At 57.3% G+C, this 21,948-nt stretch overlaps 1 protein-coding gene across 2 annotated transcripts in view; it reads left to right on the top strand.

Annotated features, from left to right (window-relative positions):
• Positions 1-20,558, top strand: part of BSN (bassoon presynaptic cytomatrix protein) — a 113,495-nt gene extending 92,937 nt beyond the window's left edge. For both annotated transcript variants that reach the window (XM_074403836.1, XM_039477610.2), the window contains exons 5-12: positions 243-6,905; positions 9,110-11,192; positions 11,502-12,331; positions 12,464-12,563; positions 13,100-13,231; positions 13,447-13,501; positions 13,884-13,973; positions 16,591-20,558. In XM_074403836.1, the coding sequence (XP_074259937.1) occupies positions 243-6,905; positions 9,110-11,192; positions 11,502-12,331; positions 12,464-12,563; positions 13,100-13,231; positions 13,447-13,487 (9,849 nt within the window). In that variant the 3' untranslated portion in view covers positions 13,488-13,501; positions 13,884-13,973; positions 16,591-20,558. The remainder of the gene's footprint in view (positions 1-242; positions 6,906-9,109; positions 11,193-11,501; positions 12,332-12,463; positions 12,564-13,099; positions 13,232-13,446; positions 13,502-13,883; positions 13,974-16,590) is intronic.
• The last annotated feature ends 1,390 nt before the right edge of the window (positions 20,559-21,948 follow it).

The raw sequence follows: 21,948 nt of genomic DNA, 5'->3' as shown, positions 1-21,948 counted from the left end.
TAGATGCTTTGCTGGGCTTTGATACCCTTTGATCTAGTAGTTTCTCTTTGAAGACCAAGGGCTGGTTTGGGCTTGCCATGGAACTTTCAGGTTATTCAAGGCTAAAGGGAGCTAGGGTGGGTGGCAAGCCCTTGAGAAATGGACGGACTCTTCCCTGGGGCCCTGGGATTGACAGGGAGGGTTGGGATCCCACCACAAGCTTTGCCATGGGGAGTCAGTATCTGCTTTTCACCCTGCTGCAGGACCTGGTGGGCAAGCCTTACTCTCAGGACCTGTCTCGGAGCCCACAGAGCCTCAGTGACACAGGCTATTCCTCCGACGGCATCTCTAGCTCCCAGAGTGAGATCACAGGAGTTGTGCAGCAGGAGGTGGAACAACTGGACAGTGCAGGGGTGACAGGGCCATGTCCACCCAGCCCCTCTGAGATCCACAAGGTGGGGAGCAGCATGCGGCCTTTGTTGGAGGCCCAGGACCTGGCCCCCAGTGGTGAGCGGAGCAAGCCACCCTGCAGCAGTACTGGTGAGGAGCAGAAGCAGCGGCCCCACTCCCTGTCCATCACGCCTGAGGCCTTTGACTCTGATGAAGAGATGGAGGATATCCTGGAGGAAGATGAAGGCTCTGTCGAGTGGAGGCGCCGGAGGGAGCAGCAGGACACTGCCGAGTCCTCAGATGACTTTGGCAGCCAGCTGAGGCATGACTATGTGGAGGACAGCAGTGAAGGTGGCCTGTCTCCTCTTCCACCCCAGCCCCCAGCCAGGGCAGCAGAACTGACTGATGAGGAGTTCATGCGACGGCAGATTCTGGAGATGAGTGCCGAGGAGGACAACCTGGAGGAGGATGACACCGCCACCTCCGGGCATGGCCTGGCCAAGCATGGCACCCAGAAGGGTAGCCCCAGAACCAGGCCTGAGCCTAGCCAAGAACCAGCAGCACTACCCAAGAGGCGGCTGCCCCACAATGCCACCACGGGCTATGAGGAGCTGCTCCCCGAGGGAGGCTCAGCAGAGGCTACTGATGGCAGTGGGACCCTGCAGGGTGGGCTCCGTCGCTTCAAGACCATTGAGCTCAACAGCACGGGAAGTTATGGCCATGAGCTGGACCTGGGCCAAGGCCCTGACCCCAGTCTGGACCGGGAGCCCGAGCTGGAGATGGAGAGCCTGACGGGCTCCCCTGAGGACCGCTCCCGTGGTGAGCACTCCTCTACATTGCCTGCCTCCACACCCAGCTATACCTCGGGCACCTCTCCCACCTCTCTGTCCTCCCTAGAGGAAGACAGTGACAGCAGCCCCAGCCGCAGGCAGCGTCTGGAAGAAGCAAAGCAGCAGCGCAAGGCCCGGCACCGCTCCCACGGACCCCTGCTGCCCACCATTGAGGACTCCTCAGAGGAGGAGGAGCTGCGGGAGGAAGAGGAGCTGTTGCGTGAGCAGGAGAAGATGCGGGAGGTGGAACAGCAGCGCATCCGCAGCACGGCCCGCAAGACCCGGCGGGACAAGGAAGAACTGCGTGCCCAGCGGAGGCGAGAGCGCTCCAAGACACCACCCAGTAACTTGTCACCCATCGAGGACGCCTCCCCCACGGAGGAGCTGAGGCAGGCAGCTGAGATGGAGGAGCTGCACCGCTCCTCCTGCTCTGAATACTCGCCCTCACCCTCCCTTGACTCTGAGGCTGAGGCCCTGGATGGTGGCCCCAGCCGGCTTTACAAGTCAGGCAGTGAGTACAACCTGCCCACCTTCATGTCCCTCTACTCACCAACCGAGACGCCCTCTGGCAGCTCCACCGCTCCCAGTTCCGGACGGCCCCTCAAGAGCGCTGAGGAGGCCTATGAGGAGATGATGCGCAAAGCTGAGCTGCTCCAGAGGCAGCAGGGCCAGGCGCCAGGGGCCCGGGGACCCCATGGTAGCCCCTCTCAGCCCACAGGCCCCCGCGGCCCAGGCTCCTTCGAATATCAAGACACTGCAGACCGTGACTATGGCCGGGCTGCTCAGCCTGCCGCAGAGGGCACACCAGCTAGTCTGGGAGCAGCCGTGTACGAAGAAATTCTTCAGACATCGCAGAGCATAGTTCGCATGCGGCAGGCCTCCTCACGAGACCTGGCTTTCGCTGAGGACAAAAAGAAGGAGAAGCAGTTTCTGAATGCTGAGAGTGCATACATGGACCCAATGAAGCAAAATGGCGGCCCCCTTACTCCTGGTACCAGTCCCACCCAGCTCGCTGCCCCTGTGTCCTTCTCCACCCCCACCTCCTTGGACAGCAGCGGGGGCCGAGTTATTCCCGATGTCCGTGTCACTCAGCATTTTGCAAAGGAGCCTCAGGACCCCCTCAAGCTGCACAGCTCTCCTGCCTCCCCCAGCTCAGCCTCCAAGGAGGCAGGCATGCCCTTGTCCCAGGGCCCTGGGACCCCAGCCACCACAGCTGTGGCTCCTGGTCCCGCAGGGCTGCCGCGAGGATATATGACTCCAGCCTCCCCAGCAGGCTCCGAGCGCAGTCCTTCACCGTCTTCCACAGGCCATAGCTATGGACACAGCCCAACCACTGCAAACTATGGGTCCCAAACTGAGGATCTTCCCCAGGTCCCCAGTGGCCTTGCTGCAGCTGGATGGGCTGTCAGAGAGAAGCCACTGAGTGCGAGTGACAGTGAGGGTGGCACTCCTCAGCCTTCCCGGGCATATTCCTACTTTGCAAGCTCTAGCCCACCTCTCTCCCCTTCTTCCCCCTCAGAGAGTCCCACATTCTCCCCTGGCAAGCTGGGCCAAAGGGCCACAGCAGAGTTCTCTACACAGACACCAAGTCTAGCCCCTGCCTCAGACATGCCACGGAGCCCTGGTGCCCCCACCCCATCACCTATGGTAGCCCAGGGCACACAAACACCACATCGACCAAGCACCCCTCGCCTGGTGTGGCAGGAGTCTTCGCAGGAGGCTCCCTTTATGGTCATCACACTGGCATCAGATGCCTCCAGCCAGACCAGGATGGTACATGCCAGTGCCTCCACCTCCCCACTCTGCTCACCTACTGAAACCCAGCCCACCGCCCATAGCTACAGCCAGACAACACCTCCGAGTGTGTCTCAGCTACCCCCAGAGCCACCTGGGCTACCTGGCTTTCCACGGGCACCCAGTGGTGGTGTGGATGGGCCCCTGGCACTATATGGCTGGGGTGCCCTTCCTGCTGAGAACATCTCCCTTTGCCGGATCTCCTCTGTCCCTGGGACATCTAGGGTTGAGCCAGGCCCCAGGCCCCCTGGCACTGCAGTGGTAGACCTCCGTACAGCTGTCAAGCCCACGCCCATCATCCTCACTGACCAGGGCATGGACCTCACCTCTCTTGCCGTGGAAGCGAGGAAGTATGGTCTTGCCCTAGATCCAATCCCAGGACGGCAGTCGACCGCCGTGCAGCCTTTGGTTATTAACCTCAATGCCCAGGAGCAGACCCATACCTTCCTTGCCACTGCCACCACTGTGAGCATCACTATGGCCTCGTCTGTGCTCATGGCTCAACAAAAGCAGCCTGTGGTCTATGGAGACCCCTACCAGAGCCGCCTTGACTTTGGCCAGGGTGGAGGTAGTGCCGTGTGCCTGACCCAGGTCAAACAAGTAGAGCAGGCTGTCCAAACAGCCCCATACCGAAGTGGGCCCCGGGGAAGACCCAGGGAGGCCAAGCTTGCCAGATATAACCTGCCCAACCAAGTAGCACCTCTGGCCAGAAGGGACGTTTTAATCACTCAGATGGGCACTGCCCAGAGTGTTGGCCTCAAGCCAGGCCCAGTGCCAGAGCCTGGTGCCGAGCCCCACCGGGTCAGCCCTGCAGAGCTTCGGTCACATGCTCTGCCAGGTGCCAGGAAGCCACACACAGTGGTGGTGCAGATGGGAGAGGGCACGGCAGGCACTGTGACCACGCTGCTCCCAGAGGAGCCTGCGGGTGCCCTGGACCTCACGGGGATGAGGCCTGAGAGCCAGCTGGCATGCTGTGACATGGTCTATAAGCTCCCCTTTGGGAGCAGCTGCACTGGCACCTTCCACCCCGCCCCCAGTGCGCCTGAGAAGAGCATGGCAGATGCTGCCCCACCTGGCCAAAGCAGTGGCCCCTTCTTTGGTCCCCGGGACCCTGAGCCTCCTGAGCCCCTCACCTACCGGGCACAGGGGCTTGTGGGGCCTGGGCCTCATGAGGAGCAGAGGCCCTACCCACAGGGCCTGCCTGGTAGGTTGTACTCCTCCATGTCTGACACCAATTTGGCTGAGGCTGGCCTCAACTACCATGCCCAGAGGATTGGTCAGCTCTTCCAGGGCCCTGGACGAGATTCGGCTGTGGACCTCAGCTCACTGAAGCACTCCTACAGCCTGGGCTTTGCGGACGGACGCTACCTAGGGCAGGGCTTGCAGTATGGCTCATTCACGGACCTGCGTCATCCTACAGACCTTTTGGCTCACCCACTTCCCATGCGGCGCTATAGCTCAGTGTCAAACATCTACTCAGACCACCGGTACGGCCCACGGGGAGATGCATTTGGCTTCCAGGAGGCCAGCCTGGCCCAGTACAGTGCCACCACAGCCCGTGAAATCAGTCGCATGTGCGCTGCCCTCAACTCCATGGACCAGTACGGTGGGCGGCATGGCAGTGGTGGTGGTGGCCCTGACCTTGTACAGTACCAGTCCCAGCACGGGCCCGGGCTCAGTGCTCCGCAGAGTCTGGCTCCCCTCAGACCTGGACTCCTTGGTAACCCCACCTTTCCAGAGGGCCACCCAAGTCCTGGGAACTTGGCCCAGTATGGGCCTGCAGCAGGCCATGGAACAGCAGTCAGACAGCTGCTACCATCCACAGCCACTGTGCGTGCAGCTGATGGCATGATCTACTCGACTATCAACACCCCAATTGCTGCAACACTGCCCATCACCACCCAGCCTGCCTCAGTCCTGCGGCCCATGGTGCGTGGTGGCATGTACAGGCCTTACGCATCTGGTGGAGTCACAGCCGTGCCACTCACCAGTCTGACACGTGTGCCCATGATTGCCCCCCGGGTACCTCTTGGACCCACAGGGCTGTACCGATATCCTGCACCAAGTAGATTCCCTATTGCTTCCAGTGTTCCACCTGCAGAGGGTCCTCTCTATCTGGGGAAACCTGCTGCTGCCAAGGCCTCTGGGGCTGGGGGCCCTCCAAGGCCAGAGATGCCAGCAGGGGCTGCACGGGAAGAACCTCTTCCCACAACCACTCCTGCTGCCATCAAGGAGGCTGCAGGAGCCCAAGCTCCTGCCCCACTAGCTGGCCAGAAGCCACCAGCAGATGCTGCTCCTGGAGGTGGCACTGGGGCCCTCAGCCGGCCAGGGCTCGAGAAAGAGGAAGCATCACAGGAGGAGAGGCAGCGGAAACAGCAGGAGCAGCTGCTCCAGCTAGAGCGGGAGCGGGTGGAGTTGGAGAAGCTGCGACAACTTCGGCTGCAAGAGGAGCTAGAGCGTGAACGTGTGGAGCTGCAGAGACACCGTGAGGAGGAGCAGCTGCTGGTGCAGCGGGAGTTGCAGGAGCTGCAGACCATTAAGCACCATGTGCTGCAGCAGCAGCAAGAGGAACGCCAGGCTCAATTTGCATTGCAGCGGGAACAGCTAGCACAGCAGCGTCTGCAGCTGGAGCAGATCCAGCAGCTGCAGCAGCAGCTACAGCAGCAGCTAGAGGAACAGAAGCAGCGGCAGAAAGCTCCCTTCCCTGCAGCCTGTGAGGCACCTGGCCGAGGGCCTCCCCTAGCGGCTGCTGAGCTGGCCCAGAACGGCCAGTATTGGCCCCCCCTTACCCATGCAGCCTTCATTGCCATGGCAGGGCCTGAAGGACCTGGGCAGCCTCGTGAGCCTGTGCTGCACCGGGGTCTCCCCAGCTCTGCCTCAGACATGTCACTGCAAACAGAGGAGCAATGGGAGACCAGCCGTAGTGGCATTAAGAAGCGGCACTCCATGCCACGCCTGCGAGATGCCTGTGAACCAGAATCTGCTCCTGAGCCCTGCGTGGTCAGGAGGATTGCTGACAGCAGCGTGCAGACAGACGATGAGGATGGGGAGGGCCGCTACCTATTGACTCGGCGACGCCGGGCACGGCGGAGTACTGACTGCAGCGTGCAGACGGACGACGAGGACAGTGCTGAGTGGGAGCAGCCAGTGCGCCGCCGCAGGTCCCGTCTTTCCCGCCACTCAGACTCAGGCTCTGACAGCAAGCACGATGCCACTGCCTCGTCATCCACTGCTGCCGCCACTGCGAGGGCAATGAGCAGTGTGGGCATCCAGACCATCAGTGACTGTTCCGTGCAGACGGAGCCTGACCAGCTGCCCAGGGTCTCTCCAGCCATCCACATCACAGCTGCCACCGATCCCAAGGTGGAGATCGTCAGGTACATATCGGCTCCAGAGAAGACTGGGCGTGGGGAGAGCCTGGCCTGCCAGACGGAACCAGATGGGCAGGCCCAGGGTGTAGCCGGACCACAGCTTGTAGGGCCAACTGCCATCAGCCCTTACCTGCCCGGCATCCAGATTGTCACCCCAGGACCTCTGGGCAGATTTGAAAAAAAGAAGCCAGATCCCCTGGAGATTGGGTACCAGGCCCACCTGCCTCCAGAGTCTCTCTCACAGCTTATGAGCCGCCAGCCTCCCAAGTCCCCTCAGGTCCTCTACTCGCCAGTCTCACCCTTGTCCCCTCACCGGCTCCTGGACACTTCCTTTGCTTCCAGTGAGAGGCTGAACAAGGCTCACGTGAGTCCCCAGAAGCACTTCACAGCTGACAGCGCTCTCCGCCAGCAGACGCTGCCTCGCCCCATGAAGACCCTGCAGCGGTCCTTGTCTGACCCTAAGCCCCTCAGCCCCACCGCCGAAGAGTCTGCCAAAGAGAGATTCTCCCTCTACCAGCACCAGGGGGGACTGGGTAGCCAGGTATGGGAACAGGGGCTGTTCCAGGGTGGGACAGGGGTCTCTGCCTAGCCCGAGGGGCCCCCACAGGGAGGGGCTTCTTCTGGGGTGGGAGTGGAGGCATCTCTGGCTCCAGAGGCCCAGGGGAAGGAGTTAATGGCAGATGCTCCTTGGTGCACATCTGATAGAGCCTGCAGCCCGGCGGACAGCCTGGCAGATACAGACACACACATGGGCCCCCAAAGCCTTCCAGCCACATACCCCACTAGAAGCTGTAGCCTCTTCCCAGCACTGTCCCTAGTCCAGCCACTGCTACCTCCCCCTTCAGGCCTCTTCAGCTCTCACTTCTAGTCTGGACCCCTTCCATTCCAAACCTCATTCTGTGGGTGTTTCCTAAGAAAATCAGTCACATGGACCTTGCAGGGCTGCTCTTGGCCTCTCAGTCCTGGCCTGGTTTCTATTGCCACACAGGAAGCCCAGGCCCCGTGGCCCGGCACTAGAGGCTCATCCAGTGGGCTGCAGTGTGCTCTCTGCCCCAGGGTGTTCCCTGCCCCTACCTGGCCCTCAGTAAATCTGTTTACACACCTTCTGCTCCCCTGGATAAGGGATTCAGAAGCATAAACTTACCCTTGGGTGTGGCTTTATTTGCCAGTGATGTATGGGGACTGTGAGAGGCAGCTTGGCTGTGGGCTGCAGCAGAGGTGAGAATAGGGGGTTTTGAGGGCCTAATGCCAATGAGTGAGTGCCAGACTGAGGAGGGTGGGCTTTTCCTAAAGGCCCTGGAAGCCTCTGGAGGTTTTAGGCAGGTGAGATGGGACAAAGCAGATATTTTGGAAAGTTTCCTGGGCAGAATGTGAGATGATGGGCTGAAGGAAGAGACCTGGCAGAGGCATTGTGAGGTCTGTTTGCCCATTTTCAGGGTGTGACGCAGAGGAGAAAAGTGGAGCCTTGGTTTGGGGTTGTGGAGGTGATGATCTTGGGTAGTGAAGAGTCTTGGTATATGCAGGCCATATGGGGTGGGGGTGGGATCAGGACTTTGGGCTGGCAGGGAGGGCAGGTCAGAGAGGCAGGGGGGTCCTGACTGCAGGCACAGAGGTCCCATGGGCTGGTCATGTGGGACCAGGCCATGATAGGCACTCATGATGTGTGGCCAAAATAAGAAAAGAGAAAACAGAGTAAGGGGTTCAAAAAGCTAAATTTATTCCATAAAAGGCCCACTCTGAGATTTTGGTGGCACACTATAATTTTTATTATGACATATGGTGGAAGTAGGTGGGAGGCTTTTAGGTAGTTAATTGGCAAGGTAAAAAGTAAGAATCCTGTAAGAGTCACTTCTCAGAATATTTTAGAATTTCAGTGGTCCCAAATTCTAAGGGCATTGAAACCCAAGGGCATGGGGCATCCTGGGAATGCCAAGAGCTAGAGAAAAAGTGAGAAGGTGGAGTGAACTGCCAGGCAATGTGGACCTTCAGGCAATGCAGAGCATCTATGGCAGGCACTGTTAGGGAATCTTGGCCAGGAAGCCATGCTGCTGGAGATAGGGCTGGAGAGGACTTAGAGGTGCGCTGGTGGCTCCAGAGAACAGCAGGTTGACTGAGGGACCTGCAGGGAGCTAGGGACTAGCCCAAGAGCACAGCCCAGAGGGTTTGGCAGACAGTGCAGGGCAGTAGAGGACTAGGGCAGGAGGCAGAATAAGACTCAGAGCCTGCCACGACTCGCATATAGCCTGCATGTTTCCCTTCCCGTGATCCTCTAGGGAGCCTGGCGAGCCCAGGACCCTTTCCACTCCACCCCTCCTATTCATACTCTCCACTGATCTCAACCCCTGTCAGCTGCTAGGCCCCAAACCCAGAACCACAGCTGTACTCTCCTCACCTCAATGTGAAGCAGAGGGTGGCAGGCCCATTGGAGATGTGCAGGAGTTCTCAAAGCCGTGTGCTGGGCCAGTATAGGACATCAGCATGAAGGCAATCTGTCCCTACCCTCCTACTTCCCAGAGCTCTGGGAAGGAGAAGGGCTGTAAAATAATCACAAATCTTCCTTCCATGGCAAAGAAACCAAGGCCTATGGGTGGGCAGGGTAGGCCTCCAGGTTGCTTGGTAAATCAGGGCGCCAGCAGGGTGGAGCCCAGCTCCTGCCCCAGCCCAGGCCTGGGTTCTGCTACCCCACACCCCATTAAGTCACCACACCTTGGGTCTCAGTGCTGCCCACCCTTCCCTCTGTCTCAGGTGTCGGCGCTGCCACCCAACAGCCTGGTCCGCAAGGTGAAGCGGACACTGCCCAGCCCCCCTCCAGAGGAGGCTCACCTTCCCCTGGCTGGCCAGGCCACCCCACAGCTGTATGCAGCCAGCCTGCTGCAGAGAGGGCTGACGGGGCCCACCGCTGTCCCTGCTACCAAGGCCAGCCTGCTCCGGGAGCTGGACCGGGACCTGCGGCTGGTGGAGCATGAGTCCACCAAGCTGCGCAAGAAGCAGGCGGAGTTGGATGAGGAGGAGAAGGAGATTGACGCCAAGCTCAAGTACCTGGAGCTAGGTATCACACAACGCAAAGAGTCTTTGGCCAAAGACCGAGGTGGCCGTGACTACCCACCCTTGCGTGGTCTTGGTGAGCATCGTGACTACCTGTCGGACAGCGAGCTCAACCAGCTGCGGCTCCAGGGCTGTACTACTCCCTCTGGCCAGTATGTGGACTTCCCTGCCACTGCCGCTGCTCCTACCACCCCCTCAGGTCCCACTGCCTTCCAGCAGCCCCGCTTTCAGCCTCTGGCCCCACAGTACACTGCAGGCAGTGGTGGGCCAGCTCAGAACGGATTCCCAGCCCACCAGGCCCCCTCCTACCCTGGCCCCAGCACATACCCAGCTGCTCCTGCCTTTCCTCCTGGCACCAGTTACCCAGCCGAGCCTGGCCTGCCAAACCAGCAGGCTTTCCGTCCCACAGGCCATTATGTAGGCCAAACACCCATGCCAACTACACAGAGCACCCTTTTTCCAGTCCCCGCTGATAGCCGTGCCCCTCCGCAGAAGCCACGGCAGACATCGCTAGCCGACTTGGAGCAGAAGGTGCCCACCAACTATGAGGTGATCGCCAGCCCCATTGTGGCCATGTCTTCGGCCCCTTCTGAAACCAGCTACAGTGGCCCAACAGTGAGCAGTGGCTATGAGCAGGGCAAGGTCCCTGAGCTGCCCCGAGCTGGTGACCGTGGCAGTGTGAGCCAGAGCCCAGCCCCTACCTTCCCTTCTGACTCACACTATACCAATCTGGAGCAGAACGTTCCTCGAAATTATGTAATGATTGACGACATCAGTGAACTGACCAAGGACAGCACCTCTACTGCTCCTGACAGCCAGCGACTGGAGCCCCTGGGGCCAGGCAGCAGTGGGCGTCCAGGGAAAGAGCCTGGAGAACCAGGTGTCCTTGAGGGGCCCACACTGCCCTGCTGCTATGCCAGAGGAGAAGAGGAATCCGAGGAGGACTCGTACGACCCCCGCGGCAAGGGTGGCCATCACCGGAGCCTGGAGAGCAATGGTCGACCAGCCAGTACCCACTACTACGGTGACAGTGACTACAGACATGGGGCTCGAACAGAGAAGTATGGTCCAGGGCCCATGGGGCCCAAGCATCCCTCCAAGAGCCTGGCTCCAGCTGCCATCTCCTCAAAGCGCAGCAAGCACCGGAAGCAGGGCATGGAGCAAAAGATCTCCAAGTTCTCGCCTATTGAAGAGGCCAAGGATGTGGAGTCAGACCTGGCATCCTACCCCCCACCTGCAGTCAGCAGCAGCCTGGTCTCTCGAAGCAGGAAGTTCCAGGACGAAATCACCTATGGGCTCAAGAAGAACGTGTATGAGCAGCAGAGATACTATGGGGTGTCCAGCCGGGACGCAGTAGAGGAGGATGACCGCATTTATGGTGGGAGCAGCCGGCCCCGGGCACCTTCTACATACAGTGGGGAGAAGCTGTCCAGCCATGACTTCAGCGGCAGGGGCAAGGGGTACGAAAGGGAACGGGAGGCTGTGGAGCGACTTCAAAAAGCGGGCCCCAAGCCCTCATCCCTAAGTATGGCCCACAGCCGGGCACGGCCCCCCATGCGGAGCCAGGCCTCTGAAGAGGAGAGCCCTGTCAGCCCCTTGGGGAGGCCCCGCCCTGCCGGAGGGCCCCTCCCTCCTGGTGGGGATACCTGCCCACAGTTCTGCTCCAGCCACTCCATGCCTGATGTCCAGGAGCATGTCAAGGACGGACCTCGGGCCCACGCATATAAGCGTGAGGAGGGCTACATCCTGGATGATTCCCACTGCGTGGTTTCCGACAGTGAAGGTAATGGCAGCCAGGGGTGATTTCTTCGGATACTCAGCACCTGGGGGGCCTGCCTGCCTGTGGGGCCCTGGGCCCTGAGATGTCCCAGCAGGGGCTGGCCTGGCGCTTCCTCTGGTGGGCCCTGCTGCAGGCTGCCTTTGCCTGCTCCATCTGTACCCTGGTCCCTGGTTGCGGGAGGGTGGGCTGGGGGCCTGCTGATCCGCTTGTGGCTGTGGCACCCACTCTCTTGGTTTCTTTGCATGGCTTCAGCTAGGCCTCCCCCTGCGGCTAGCCAGGGGGTTGATGGTATTCTGTTTTTGGTCTCTGAAGCTTATCACCTGGGCCAGGAGGAGACGGACTGGTTTGATAAGCCCCGGGATGCCCGCTCCGACCGGTTCAGGCACCACGGGGGCCATGCAGTTTCCTCCTCCTCCCAGAAGCGAGGCCCTTCCAGGCACAGCTACCATGACTACGATGAACCCCCTGAGGAGGGCCTGTGGCCTCATGATGAGGGTGGCCCAGGCCGCCATGCCTCAGCCAAGGAACACCGGCACCACAGTGACCACGGGCGGCACTCAGGCCGCCACACTGGTGAGGAGCCAGGACGGCGTGCTGCCAAACCACACGCTCGGGACCTGGGTCGCCATGAGGCCCGGCCCCACTCTCAGCCCAGCTCTGCTCCAGCTATGCCGAAGAAGGGACAGCCTGGCTACCCCAGCTCTGCTGAGTACTCACAGCCATCCCGTGCTCCCTCCGCATACCATCATGCCTCTGACAGCAAGAAGGGCTCCCGGCAAGCCCACTCTGGGCCCGCTGCACCGCAGTCAAAGGCAGAACCCCAGGCGCAGCCACAGTTGCAAGGTCGGCAAGCAGCTCCAGGGCCACAGCAGTCACAGCCACCATCATCCAGGCAAATACCCTCTGGGGCAGCATCGCGCCAGCCACAGATGCAGCAGCAGCAGCAGCAGCAGCAGCAGCAGCAGCAGCAGCAGCAGCAGCAAGGTCTTGGGCTGCAGCCCCCACAGCAGGCCCCGACGCAGGCTCGGCTGCAGCAACAGAGCCAGCCAACCACTCGGGGCTCAGCCCCTGTTGCCAGCCAGCCTGCAGGGAAGCCTCAGCCAGGCCCCACGACAGCCACAGGCCCTCAGCCAGCAGGACTGGTAAGCAGAGCTCCCGTACAAGGGTTATAACCAGGGCAGATGCTACAATGAAGCTTGGGCATCCCTTTGGTTCCAGGCTGGGCACGGGCAGGGTTGATGGGCAGAATCTCAGCTATAGGTTCTCTGTTGCAGCCACGGGCAGAACAGACAAATGGCTCTAAAGGGACAGCCAAAGCTCCACAACAGGGAAGGGCTCCTCAGGCCCAGCCAACACCAGGACCTGGACCTGCAGGTGAGCCTATCCTTTGGCATCCTTGGCTATGGCCCACAGCACAGAACCCAGGGTGTTCTCTCTATACCACCTGTGCTCTGAGCTCCCCCACACTGCATGCCCTTATTAATCCCTGAAGAGGTGCCCCACAGGCTGTGGACCTCCCCAGAAGAAAACAAGCCTGGGGTTAGAATAAGCCAATGAGCTCACCAGCACAGGGGCTTTAGGGCCCAAGCAGCTCTGGGCAGAGAAGCCGGAAGGCACTGGTGAGCACAGGGCAGGGACCATGGCTTCTTGCTCCCTCCTTCCTTCCCCTTTCCTCCTCTCCTCTGCCTTTGCTTCCTTTTCTTCTTTACTTTCCTCAACCTCCTTTTTTCTGCCTCCTCCCACCCCGTGTTTTCCTGTTTTTTCCTTCGTCTCTTTATTCCCATAGCCTCCTTCTCACCTTCCCACCTCATGAGGTACCCGTGTTCAGATTCCCTTGTGGCTACTTGCACTCTCAGACCCTGAAGAGCCAGGCCATGCATAGCTCATGAGGGTGGTTTCTTTCCTCCTAGGTGTGAAGGCTGGAGCAAGGCCTGGAGGAACCCCAGGGGCTCCCGCCAGCCAGCCAGGTGCCGAAGGGGAAAGCGTGTTCTCCAAGATCCTCCCTGGCGGGGCAGCTGAGCAAGCGGGCAAACTGACGGAAGGTATGCACTGCCTGTGACTGGGTCTGTGGTGGGTGGCTACTCTGGGGCCTGCTCTGGTGCAGGCTGGGTCTGTGAGATGACTCCAGACTCAGTCACTCAGGCATAGGCCAGCGGAAGGGCCCACCTGCTGATGCTTGGCTTCACTATGCCAAGTGGCCCTGTTTGGGAGGGGTCTGGCCCAATTTCCTGATGCCTCTCTCCTCTTTCTGTCACAGCTGTTTCTGCTTTTGGCAAAAAATTTTCCTCATTCTGGTGACCATGCCCAGCAGGGTGAGTACGAGCAGCCTGTACCTTGCCTCTTCTGGGAAAGGCCCCAGGCAATGGGGGGCGGGGGGTGGGGCTCTTAAGTCCAAAGGGTCCTCTGCGAGGAGTCCGGTCTTCTGCTGGTGCTGTGGCCGGAGATGGAATATTCTCTTCTCTGAATGTGGGAGGAGAAAGAGGAAGGACACTGTGCACAGAGCCCCTACCATGGGGCCAACACAGTAGAGGCCCCCAGCAAAGGAGGGGCCAAAGCCAGGGCTGATGCCCCCTTGTCTTTCAAACCATCCACTATCCCCTGCAGGGCTCTCACAACACTGGGCTGGCACTGGGTTGTAGGTAGGGTCCCTGGCATGCAGCTCCTCTCCAGCCCTCCTTTCTAAATGCTCCACAGGCTCTTGAAGAAATGAAGAGAGTTATCATTGCTGTGGAAAAATCTCTGGAGTCAGAGGCCTGGGTGCAGCTCTGGACTCTGCGTATAACAGTGAGTGTCAGGATCAGGGTGAGGTGCGCCAGAGGACGGGTGAAGGGCCAAGGCCTGGCAGACAACAGCTAGTCAGTTCCCACAAGTGTGAACTGGGAAGGGCCTGGTGGGCTTCCTTCAGCTGTGATGGGCCCAGCAGCCCTTCATCCTGGCAGAGGCAGGGGCCACAGAGCTCCCTAAGATGGTGGCAGATGAGTCAGGTAGCACCCTTGGAGAAGGGCCCAGCAAAGCCAACTACACCCCACAACTTGAAGTCTATGTGCCAGACACCGAGTTCAAAGTCAGAGTGATCTGTGGCTATGTGCTGGGCACTGAGTTCAAATGACAGGGTGGTTTGTGGCTCCTGTGGGGGAACGTGCCTCTTCCCTGATATCTGCTACTGGTGTCTTTGCTCCAGTCAGTTGGAAGAGATTAGAGTCCCCAAACCCCGAAGAGCTGCATCTGCAGCTCTGGGAATGAAGTCAAAACACTTCTGGCTTCACAGGCTGAGCCTGTGGCCCACAGGATAGAAGAGTGGAAGGAGTAGAGAGGCAGACAGGAAGGGACATAGAGGAAAGGGAGTCTCAGTCCCAGACTAGGTCAGCCCAAGGAGAGGACAGAATGGCCTCAGGATGGGAGCCCTGGCCCTGTCTGGACTGCAGTGGCCAAGGCAGGATGAGACACCACTTCCTGGACCCTGCCCTGGCCCTGGCCTTGGCCCTGGCCCTGCCTCTGTGGGAGGAGGAGAAAGTGCATCATCCTGGATGGGAGGAGAATCACCTGGCTGTTGGTGTGGCTCTCTGCATAGCCAGGACCACCGACCACTGTCCCATACCCCTTTGGCCCTCCTCTTCTCCCTCCTTCCCACTTCAGGGTGCTTTTTTTTTTTTTTTTTTTTTTTTTGAGTTGGAGTTTTGCTCTTGTTACCCAGGCTGGAGTGCAATGGCGTGATCTCGGCTCACCGCAATCTCCGCCTCCTGGGTTCAGGCAATTCTCCTGCCTCAGCCTCCTGAGTAGCTGGGATTGCAGGCACGCGCCACCGTGCCCAGCTAATTTTTTGTATTCTTAGTAGAGACGGGGTTTCACCATGTTGACCAGGATGGTCTCGATCTCTTGACCTTGTGATCCACCCGCCTCGGCCTCTCAAAGTGCTGGGATTACAGGCTTGAGCCACTGTGCCCGGCTCAGGGTGCTTCTTATGGTGCACAGGCATGTATGTGGTATCCATGCAGGGCCTGGTGGTCAGTGAGCAGGTCACTTCAAGGGAGCCCTGGGGCCAGCAGATGCTGGACCCAGGCCAGCCCTGGGTGTGGGAGGGAAGGAGCTAGGTGTGGTACCTCACAGGCTACCTCTCTGGAAAAGCAGTGGGGGCCTGGAAAGGCCCAGGCTTCCATCCATTTATTCAACAAATGTTTGTCAAGCCCCAGGTATGTGCCAGGTGCTATTCCACGCTCTGGGGATGAGGCAGAGAAAAAAACCAAGTCCTTGCCCTCTGAAACTGACAATCCATTAAAGGAGATAGAGAATAAATAAGTTTAAAAATAAAAATTCAATTAAAAAGGTACTTTCTGAAAGTGATAAGTATTTTAAAGCCAGTGAAGCAGAGCTATGGAAGCAGTGAGGTCTGCTCTAGATAAAGTGCTCAGAGCTGAAGGTATGTGAGGGAAGGCTTGAGGGAGGAGGACAGCTGCTGTGGGATGTACAGAGGGGAGGGAACAGCACTGACAGATGATCGGATGCTAGGATGGGACTGGGGGGCACCAAGGACAGGGAAAAGGCCAACACAGCTAGGGCCACAGTGGAGGGGAGAGGTGGTCAGGGGTAAAGTCCAAGGGGGTGGGACCCAGCTGGGGTGGGTTGTGCAGGCCAAGTAAGAAGCCTGGAATTTATTCTAATTACAGTAGCATAGTGCAGCCCTCAGCGTTCTTCCTGCCTTCACCTTCCCACAGTGGGCTTCCTGCAGCTTCCCACTCAGCTGATGTTTCCTTGGAGTTGCCCTGGAACAGATGTGAAATCAGAAGTGGTGCTGAGAGGAGGGGAAGAAGGGGCAGCCCATGGCCTGGATTCATGGCAGTATCTACCTTGGGTTTGGGGCCAGGGTGTGGTTCCTGAGCAGGCAAAAGCAGCACTGACAGCTTTGTTCTGCATCCTGCCACATGGTATGGGCGGGCCACTGAGACCACTGACTTTGTAGTTAAAGAAATCTCCCTCGAGTTCTAGCATTTGGCTAATGATTGGGTCAAGTGGACAGTGCTGCCATGAGTATCCCTTTCCTGGAGTTCTTTATAGCAGTTTCAGAGATGGGCTTAGAAAGGTTTGCCATTGCAAACCAAATTCTATCTCCATCACTCTCAAGCAAAAAAAAAAAAAAAAAAAGGAACTTTTGTTACATTAAAAGAAGTGAACCTTCCTGGCTGACCTGATTCTTCTTTCTTCCTGTCCTCTCTATGACCTCCAACCTGCCGAAGCACCCATCTCCTGGACCTGAGTGGCATGGCACCCCGTGGGTGAGGAGGTGGCTGCTGGCACAGGCAGATGGCTGAGAGGTGTGTGAGGGTGGGAAGCAGCTATCTATGGTTCTTAACAGAATCCTTCTTTCTTTTCTTTCCTTCCTCCCTCCCTCCTTTTCTCTTTCAAGCATCTACAATCTGGCAAACCCTTGGCCCAAAGACTCACCAGGTGGGACGTGGCAGGCAGGCCTCAGTTGAGGATGCGATGTTTTCTCACAGCAGCTATCTGGGTGAAGCATCTGCTGACAAGCGGGACCAGTTGCCGGGGGACCTTTGATTGTTTTTCCAGAGACGCTACTCTCCGCAGGGCACCACCTTCAAGGCACAGCCCTCGTTGGGAGGGAGGACCCTCTCCAGAAACCCGGCCACACGGTAGCTTGCCGTACTTCCCACAGCCACCTCTTTGTAGCCTAGCCAGCCAGGCTTCCCATGCGTTATACACAGAGTTTGGGCGCACACTGCCCTCCCTCCGAGATGCCAGAAGTTTTTCCACAGCCTTGGAGAGGGGCTTTGACTGAGGGCTGGGGGCCCCGGGCTCCGTTTCCTTCACATTCCAGCTGGCCCGGATCCCTCTGTGGCACAGGGCCCTGCCCCTGTCACCTGCCCTCTGGGTGACATCAGAGCAGACCTCCATGTGGCCAGCATGGGGTTGGGAGAACTTTACAAACATTAGGACCTAACACTGTCTCATCGCTGAAAAAAGAGGCCGTAGCACCGAAAAGCAGCGTGGGCACTGGCTGAGGCTTCTCCCAGCCCGTGGGTGGCAGTGTCCTAGCACACTGCCACCATCTCAAAGCCATCCCCCTAGCCATTGTGAGCATCCCAGCGGCACCGCCATTGTCTCAACCAGCCGGCTCCTTGTCCATACACCTGGGGATTTCTTTTGATTTCAAGAACAGCCTTAATCATTCCAGTTTGATTTACGTGTATACCTCATAAACATTTTTCTTTTGTTTCTCTCTCCCACTTTCTCTTTTCTCTTGGCTCACCCCCTTGCCTCTCTCCTCCACCGCCACTTTGTGACTGATGGTTCGGTTTCCTCTCTGCTCTGCCCCTGCTCAACACAGGGAGAATGTTGACTTAGAAGCAATAGGGGGCAGCAGGCCACCAAGAGCACAACCCCAGGGCGAGGTCTAGGGAGGTCCCTCAGCCCGCCTCTGTTTACTGTGCAATTCCAGTCCTTCTTAAGCCATCACCAGTGGGTGTGCTCAGAGCAGAGTGGCCAGGCTTCTGCTAACCAAGGGAAAGGCCCAGAGCCCTGTGTGGGGGAGTGTGCCACTGTCTATCCATCCGGTGGACTGGGCTGCATTCCTCCCCAAGGCCTCTCCCTTGGGGGCCTCCCTTCATGTTGGGCACAGCCACAAGTCTCATCTCTAACGTTCTATGCAATGAAATATAAACCCTCAATGACAACTGTTAATATTTAATAAATTCCATGTTATGTATAAGGAGTTAATTGCAAACATGCAATTGAGAAACTGGATAGATACACTCATATCACCCCCAACCCCTACCCCACCCCTGCTCCCATTGTGTGTGTGAAATTCTCAGTCTGTGGCATGTTTGACCTGTGGCAGGACTCGCTGCTGCCAGGTGAGTCACCGCCTGTCCCGCAGTGGAGCATGCACAGCTCGCAGCCTCTTTGCACGATTTCATCCATTTTAAATGCTCGACCCTCTTGCTTGGAGTTCTTTGGCCTCAGAACCTCTCCTTCAGGAGCACTTCTAGCTGACTTCTGCACAAGCTAGTGAGGACCTGCCAGAATTGTTGCCTGAGCATGCAGGCTGCAGGGCAGGTAGTTCAAGGCCCCATACACCCTGCAGTTTTCTGTCCAGGATAGCAGGTAAAAAGGAATCCCCGGAGCAGATGCAATGGTAGGAGCCTGAACAGGATGCGTGTATATGGACATTCTGAAGGCTTGCTGTAGGATTTCTGTCTGTCTGTCATTTTCCCTTCCTACCCCAACCCTGGGCCAGAGGCATCTGCTAGCCCTTTCCCAAAGGGCACTAGTCAAGGGCAGAGCTGGGCAGCATCCATGGCCAGAGAGGCAGAGATAAGACCAGAGCCAGGCTGTGCCTCAGAGACCCCAGCTCTTGACTGCACCTGTTCCATGCCTCTCCTCTGTGGCTAAGAGGCTCAAAGGACTGTGAGCCAGGAGATCTGGGCTGGAGCTAGGGGGTCAATGGATGCTCAGGAAGAGCAGGGCCTTTGGCACTTTGACAATGGTCATCTGGAACTGTGCATATAAACAGTGGCTTCAAGCTAAGTTTCTTGTGAAGTTTCTCAATAGCAAATCTTATAGAAGGTCCTGTGTGACCCTCTCTGCATCTGTCCCTAGGACCCTATGCTCCCTGCCCACCCCCTTCTCCAAAACCCAAGCATCCCACTGCTCATCAGTTTTTCTACCACTAAGCCAGGAGTACGGCAGGCAGTAGCTGCCTGACCCCTCAAGGCCTGACCTTTGTCCAGAGTGCTCTGGTTTGCACCATGCATTTCTCAGGGGTCCGCATTTCTCATGCTTTTTTATAAGGTCTACACACCCCTTCAGTGAGGGCTCCTGGCTCACCTCTGGAAGCAATGGATGGGACAGAAAGCTGCCAACCTCTGTGTTGGACTTGACACCCTTGCCTTCCTGGGACTTGGCCTCACTCAACCCATGGAATACCTTCCTCATCCCAGAGATCAGGTATGGGCTCAATGAAGTCATCTGAGCAAGGGCTGAGGGAAGACATCATCTAACACCTCTGGCCACCCAGGACCAGCTCTGTGTGGGGATGTGCCTTGGAGACCAAGGCAATCATCCTTTCCACTACAGGCCAGGGGATGGGACAAGAAGCAAGGAACAGGCAGGGAAATGTTAGGAAGTCAGAGCCTCCAGCAGGCCTAGTCTCAGGCTCTAAAGTACTGACTTTGCAAATTTCCTTTCTGGCCAAGCCCTCTGAGTTTGAAATTTGACAGCTGCCACTCCTCAACCCCCACTGTACCCCCAGGATACATCACTGGCCCTCTGTGAAGGTGGCTGGAGCAGGCCTCTGGTCCATGGACTATCCTTCCTGGCCCTTGCATGGATGCAGTTGTGACTCTGGGGACAATGCAGCCAGAAGCTGAGGGACCAGCATTCGGTGCCTTGGGAAGTAGAGAGCAACAGACACATCTCCAAATGAGTCTCTAGCATGCAGCCCAGGCCTTCTCCATACCCCTCTTCCCAGCATCATGAGCAAGGGCATTGCCTTCTCTCTCTGCCCACTTCAGGGCCCAGTGTACTCACTTCACAGTGACAGCCCTCCCCACCGCCACCATCCTCTTAGTCCTTGGGTTAGCATGTGGTCTCAGGGCCCACAGTGAAAGAACAGCAGTGGTGGCAACTATGCCCTGTCTTCTGGAGCCTGTAGGGAGTTTTCCAGGCAGGTCCTTTGCCATGACAGCATGGTCTTGCCCTGTTGCCCCCTCCCCTCTCCCCTTACCCATGCCCATGCTGTAAATACTTGTCATCATGGACTCCAACAGGGTTAGAGGGACAGGCCTAACCAACTGAAACTCCTCAGAGATGCCATCTCTGTCTCCCTGGGTGCCAGCAGCCCTGCTGCCATGTGCACTGGGGTGGCACTGGAGAGCCATGGAAGTGGTGAGATAAATTTTATGTGTATGCACATGATCATGTGTGTATATGTGTGTGTGTGTGTGTGTGTGTGTGTGTGTGTGTGTGTGTTTCTGCCTCATTCAGTTTCTGGGGTCAAATCAACTCTTCCTCTCCAAGTGCAGTACCCTGGAGAGTGGTGGCCACTCAATACCTTTTCCTCTAGCTTTCATGTCTTGTGTTTTTTTTTTTTTTTTTTTTTTTTTTGCTTTCCCCTCCTCCTCCCTCTCTCCCTTTCTTTCCTTCTCTCCTTTATTTGAGGGGGGAAGAGTGCTGTACAAAGTCAAACAAACAAGTTTACAGTTGTAAGTGCAATGACCCGAGTCCTCCACATGACCTTGTGAATTGTGTGCTGTCCTCCTGTGCTCTGTGAGAACTCGTGGTACTTCAGTGTCCCTCCCCCTGTATTGTGACAAGGTAATTCTGTGGTATCAGAATAAAAAGACTTGATATAAACAACCTACAGACTGTTTCTGGGATGGTTTCTCAAGTGGGAAGACTTAGCTGAAGGAGCAAATCCCCAAATTTGCAACAATCATGTCCATGGCTAAAGAGAAAAGGATAGACAAAGTTGCAGAAATGCTGGCACAACACAGGGCTGAGTCCACAGCAAGCCATCCGAAGACAATGGGCCCTCCACAAAGGTGCCCAAGTAGAGGTCCCAAGCTTGGACCTGGATCAAGCAGTCAGTGCGCAGGCTGCTGAGGGACAGTGCCTCCATGGCCTTTAGTGTGCTGGCTGCACACACAGCTTTCTGGGGCCTGGTTCCAGGGAGGCAGTGAGCAAGTGCTGCCCCCTGGTGCTGCCAACAAGCCCTGTACCTCTGCCTTGCTCCGAATTTTCCAACCCCCAAACTCTTGCTAGCTGCCACACCTTAGGCCTTCCTCAGATGGCCAGGAGTACCTCCTTACCAAAGTCACCCAGAATTGCTAGATTTTTTTTTTTTTAACACAGATAAACAAGAATCCCAGCTTCACCTCTGGTCCTCTCCCCAGAGTTAACATCTTGACACGTGTCCTTCTTTCCTGTTTCTTGTTCCAGTCATTTTAAAAAGAAGCCAGGAGGTGCAATATATTCTGTTTTCTAGCTTTCTGTTTATTTCCACGTTTATTTCAGGTACTTAAATGTTCGTCTTCCAATGCCCAACCTCCAGAGTTCATACACCATGAGTTTGTAGCCAGTCTACCGCACACAACCTGAGGAACAGGCACTATATTCCCAGTGTTCCTATTACAAATGATGCTTGATGAACATGCTAGTTTCCAATCTTTCCACCCAAATTGGTGGCTGGGGCCACTCACTCTACTGTTCTGGCCTTGATACCAGATACGAATGCAATGGCGTCAGAAAATTGGGACTCTTTTAGTATTTTGTTGTTGTTTTGAGACAGAGTTTCACACTGTTGCCTGGGCTGGAGTGCAATGGCACGATCTCAGCTCAGTGCAACCTCTGCCTCCCAGGTTCAAGCAATTCTCTTGCCTCAGCCTCCCAAGCAGCTGGGATTACAGGCACCCGCCACCACACCTGGCTAATTTTTTGTATTTTTTAGTAGAGACAGGGTTTCACTATGTTGACCAGGCTGATCTCAAACTCCTGGCCACAGGTGATCCACCCACCTCGGACTCCCAAGTGCTGGGATTACAAGTGTGGGCCCCATGCCCGGCTGAGACTTTTAATTTTTTTAAACTAATAATCTTGAGTAAGTAATGATGACGCTGATGGGAAAGGGGAAGCTGCAGGTCGGACAGGTGGAATCTCAACCCCCAGCATGCAATGGAGCAGGCAGCCATGGCCCTGAAAGTAGACCAGCCAGACTGAGGTATATGGAGGGGACATCCTTACTGTCTAG

This window comes from Saimiri boliviensis, chromosome 8, assembly GCF_048565385.1.
Source record: "Saimiri boliviensis isolate mSaiBol1 chromosome 8, mSaiBol1.pri, whole genome shotgun sequence".
Lineage (NCBI taxonomy): Eukaryota > Metazoa > Chordata > Mammalia > Primates > Cebidae > Saimiri > Saimiri boliviensis.
This window is presented reverse-complemented; position numbering and strand designations above follow the sequence as displayed.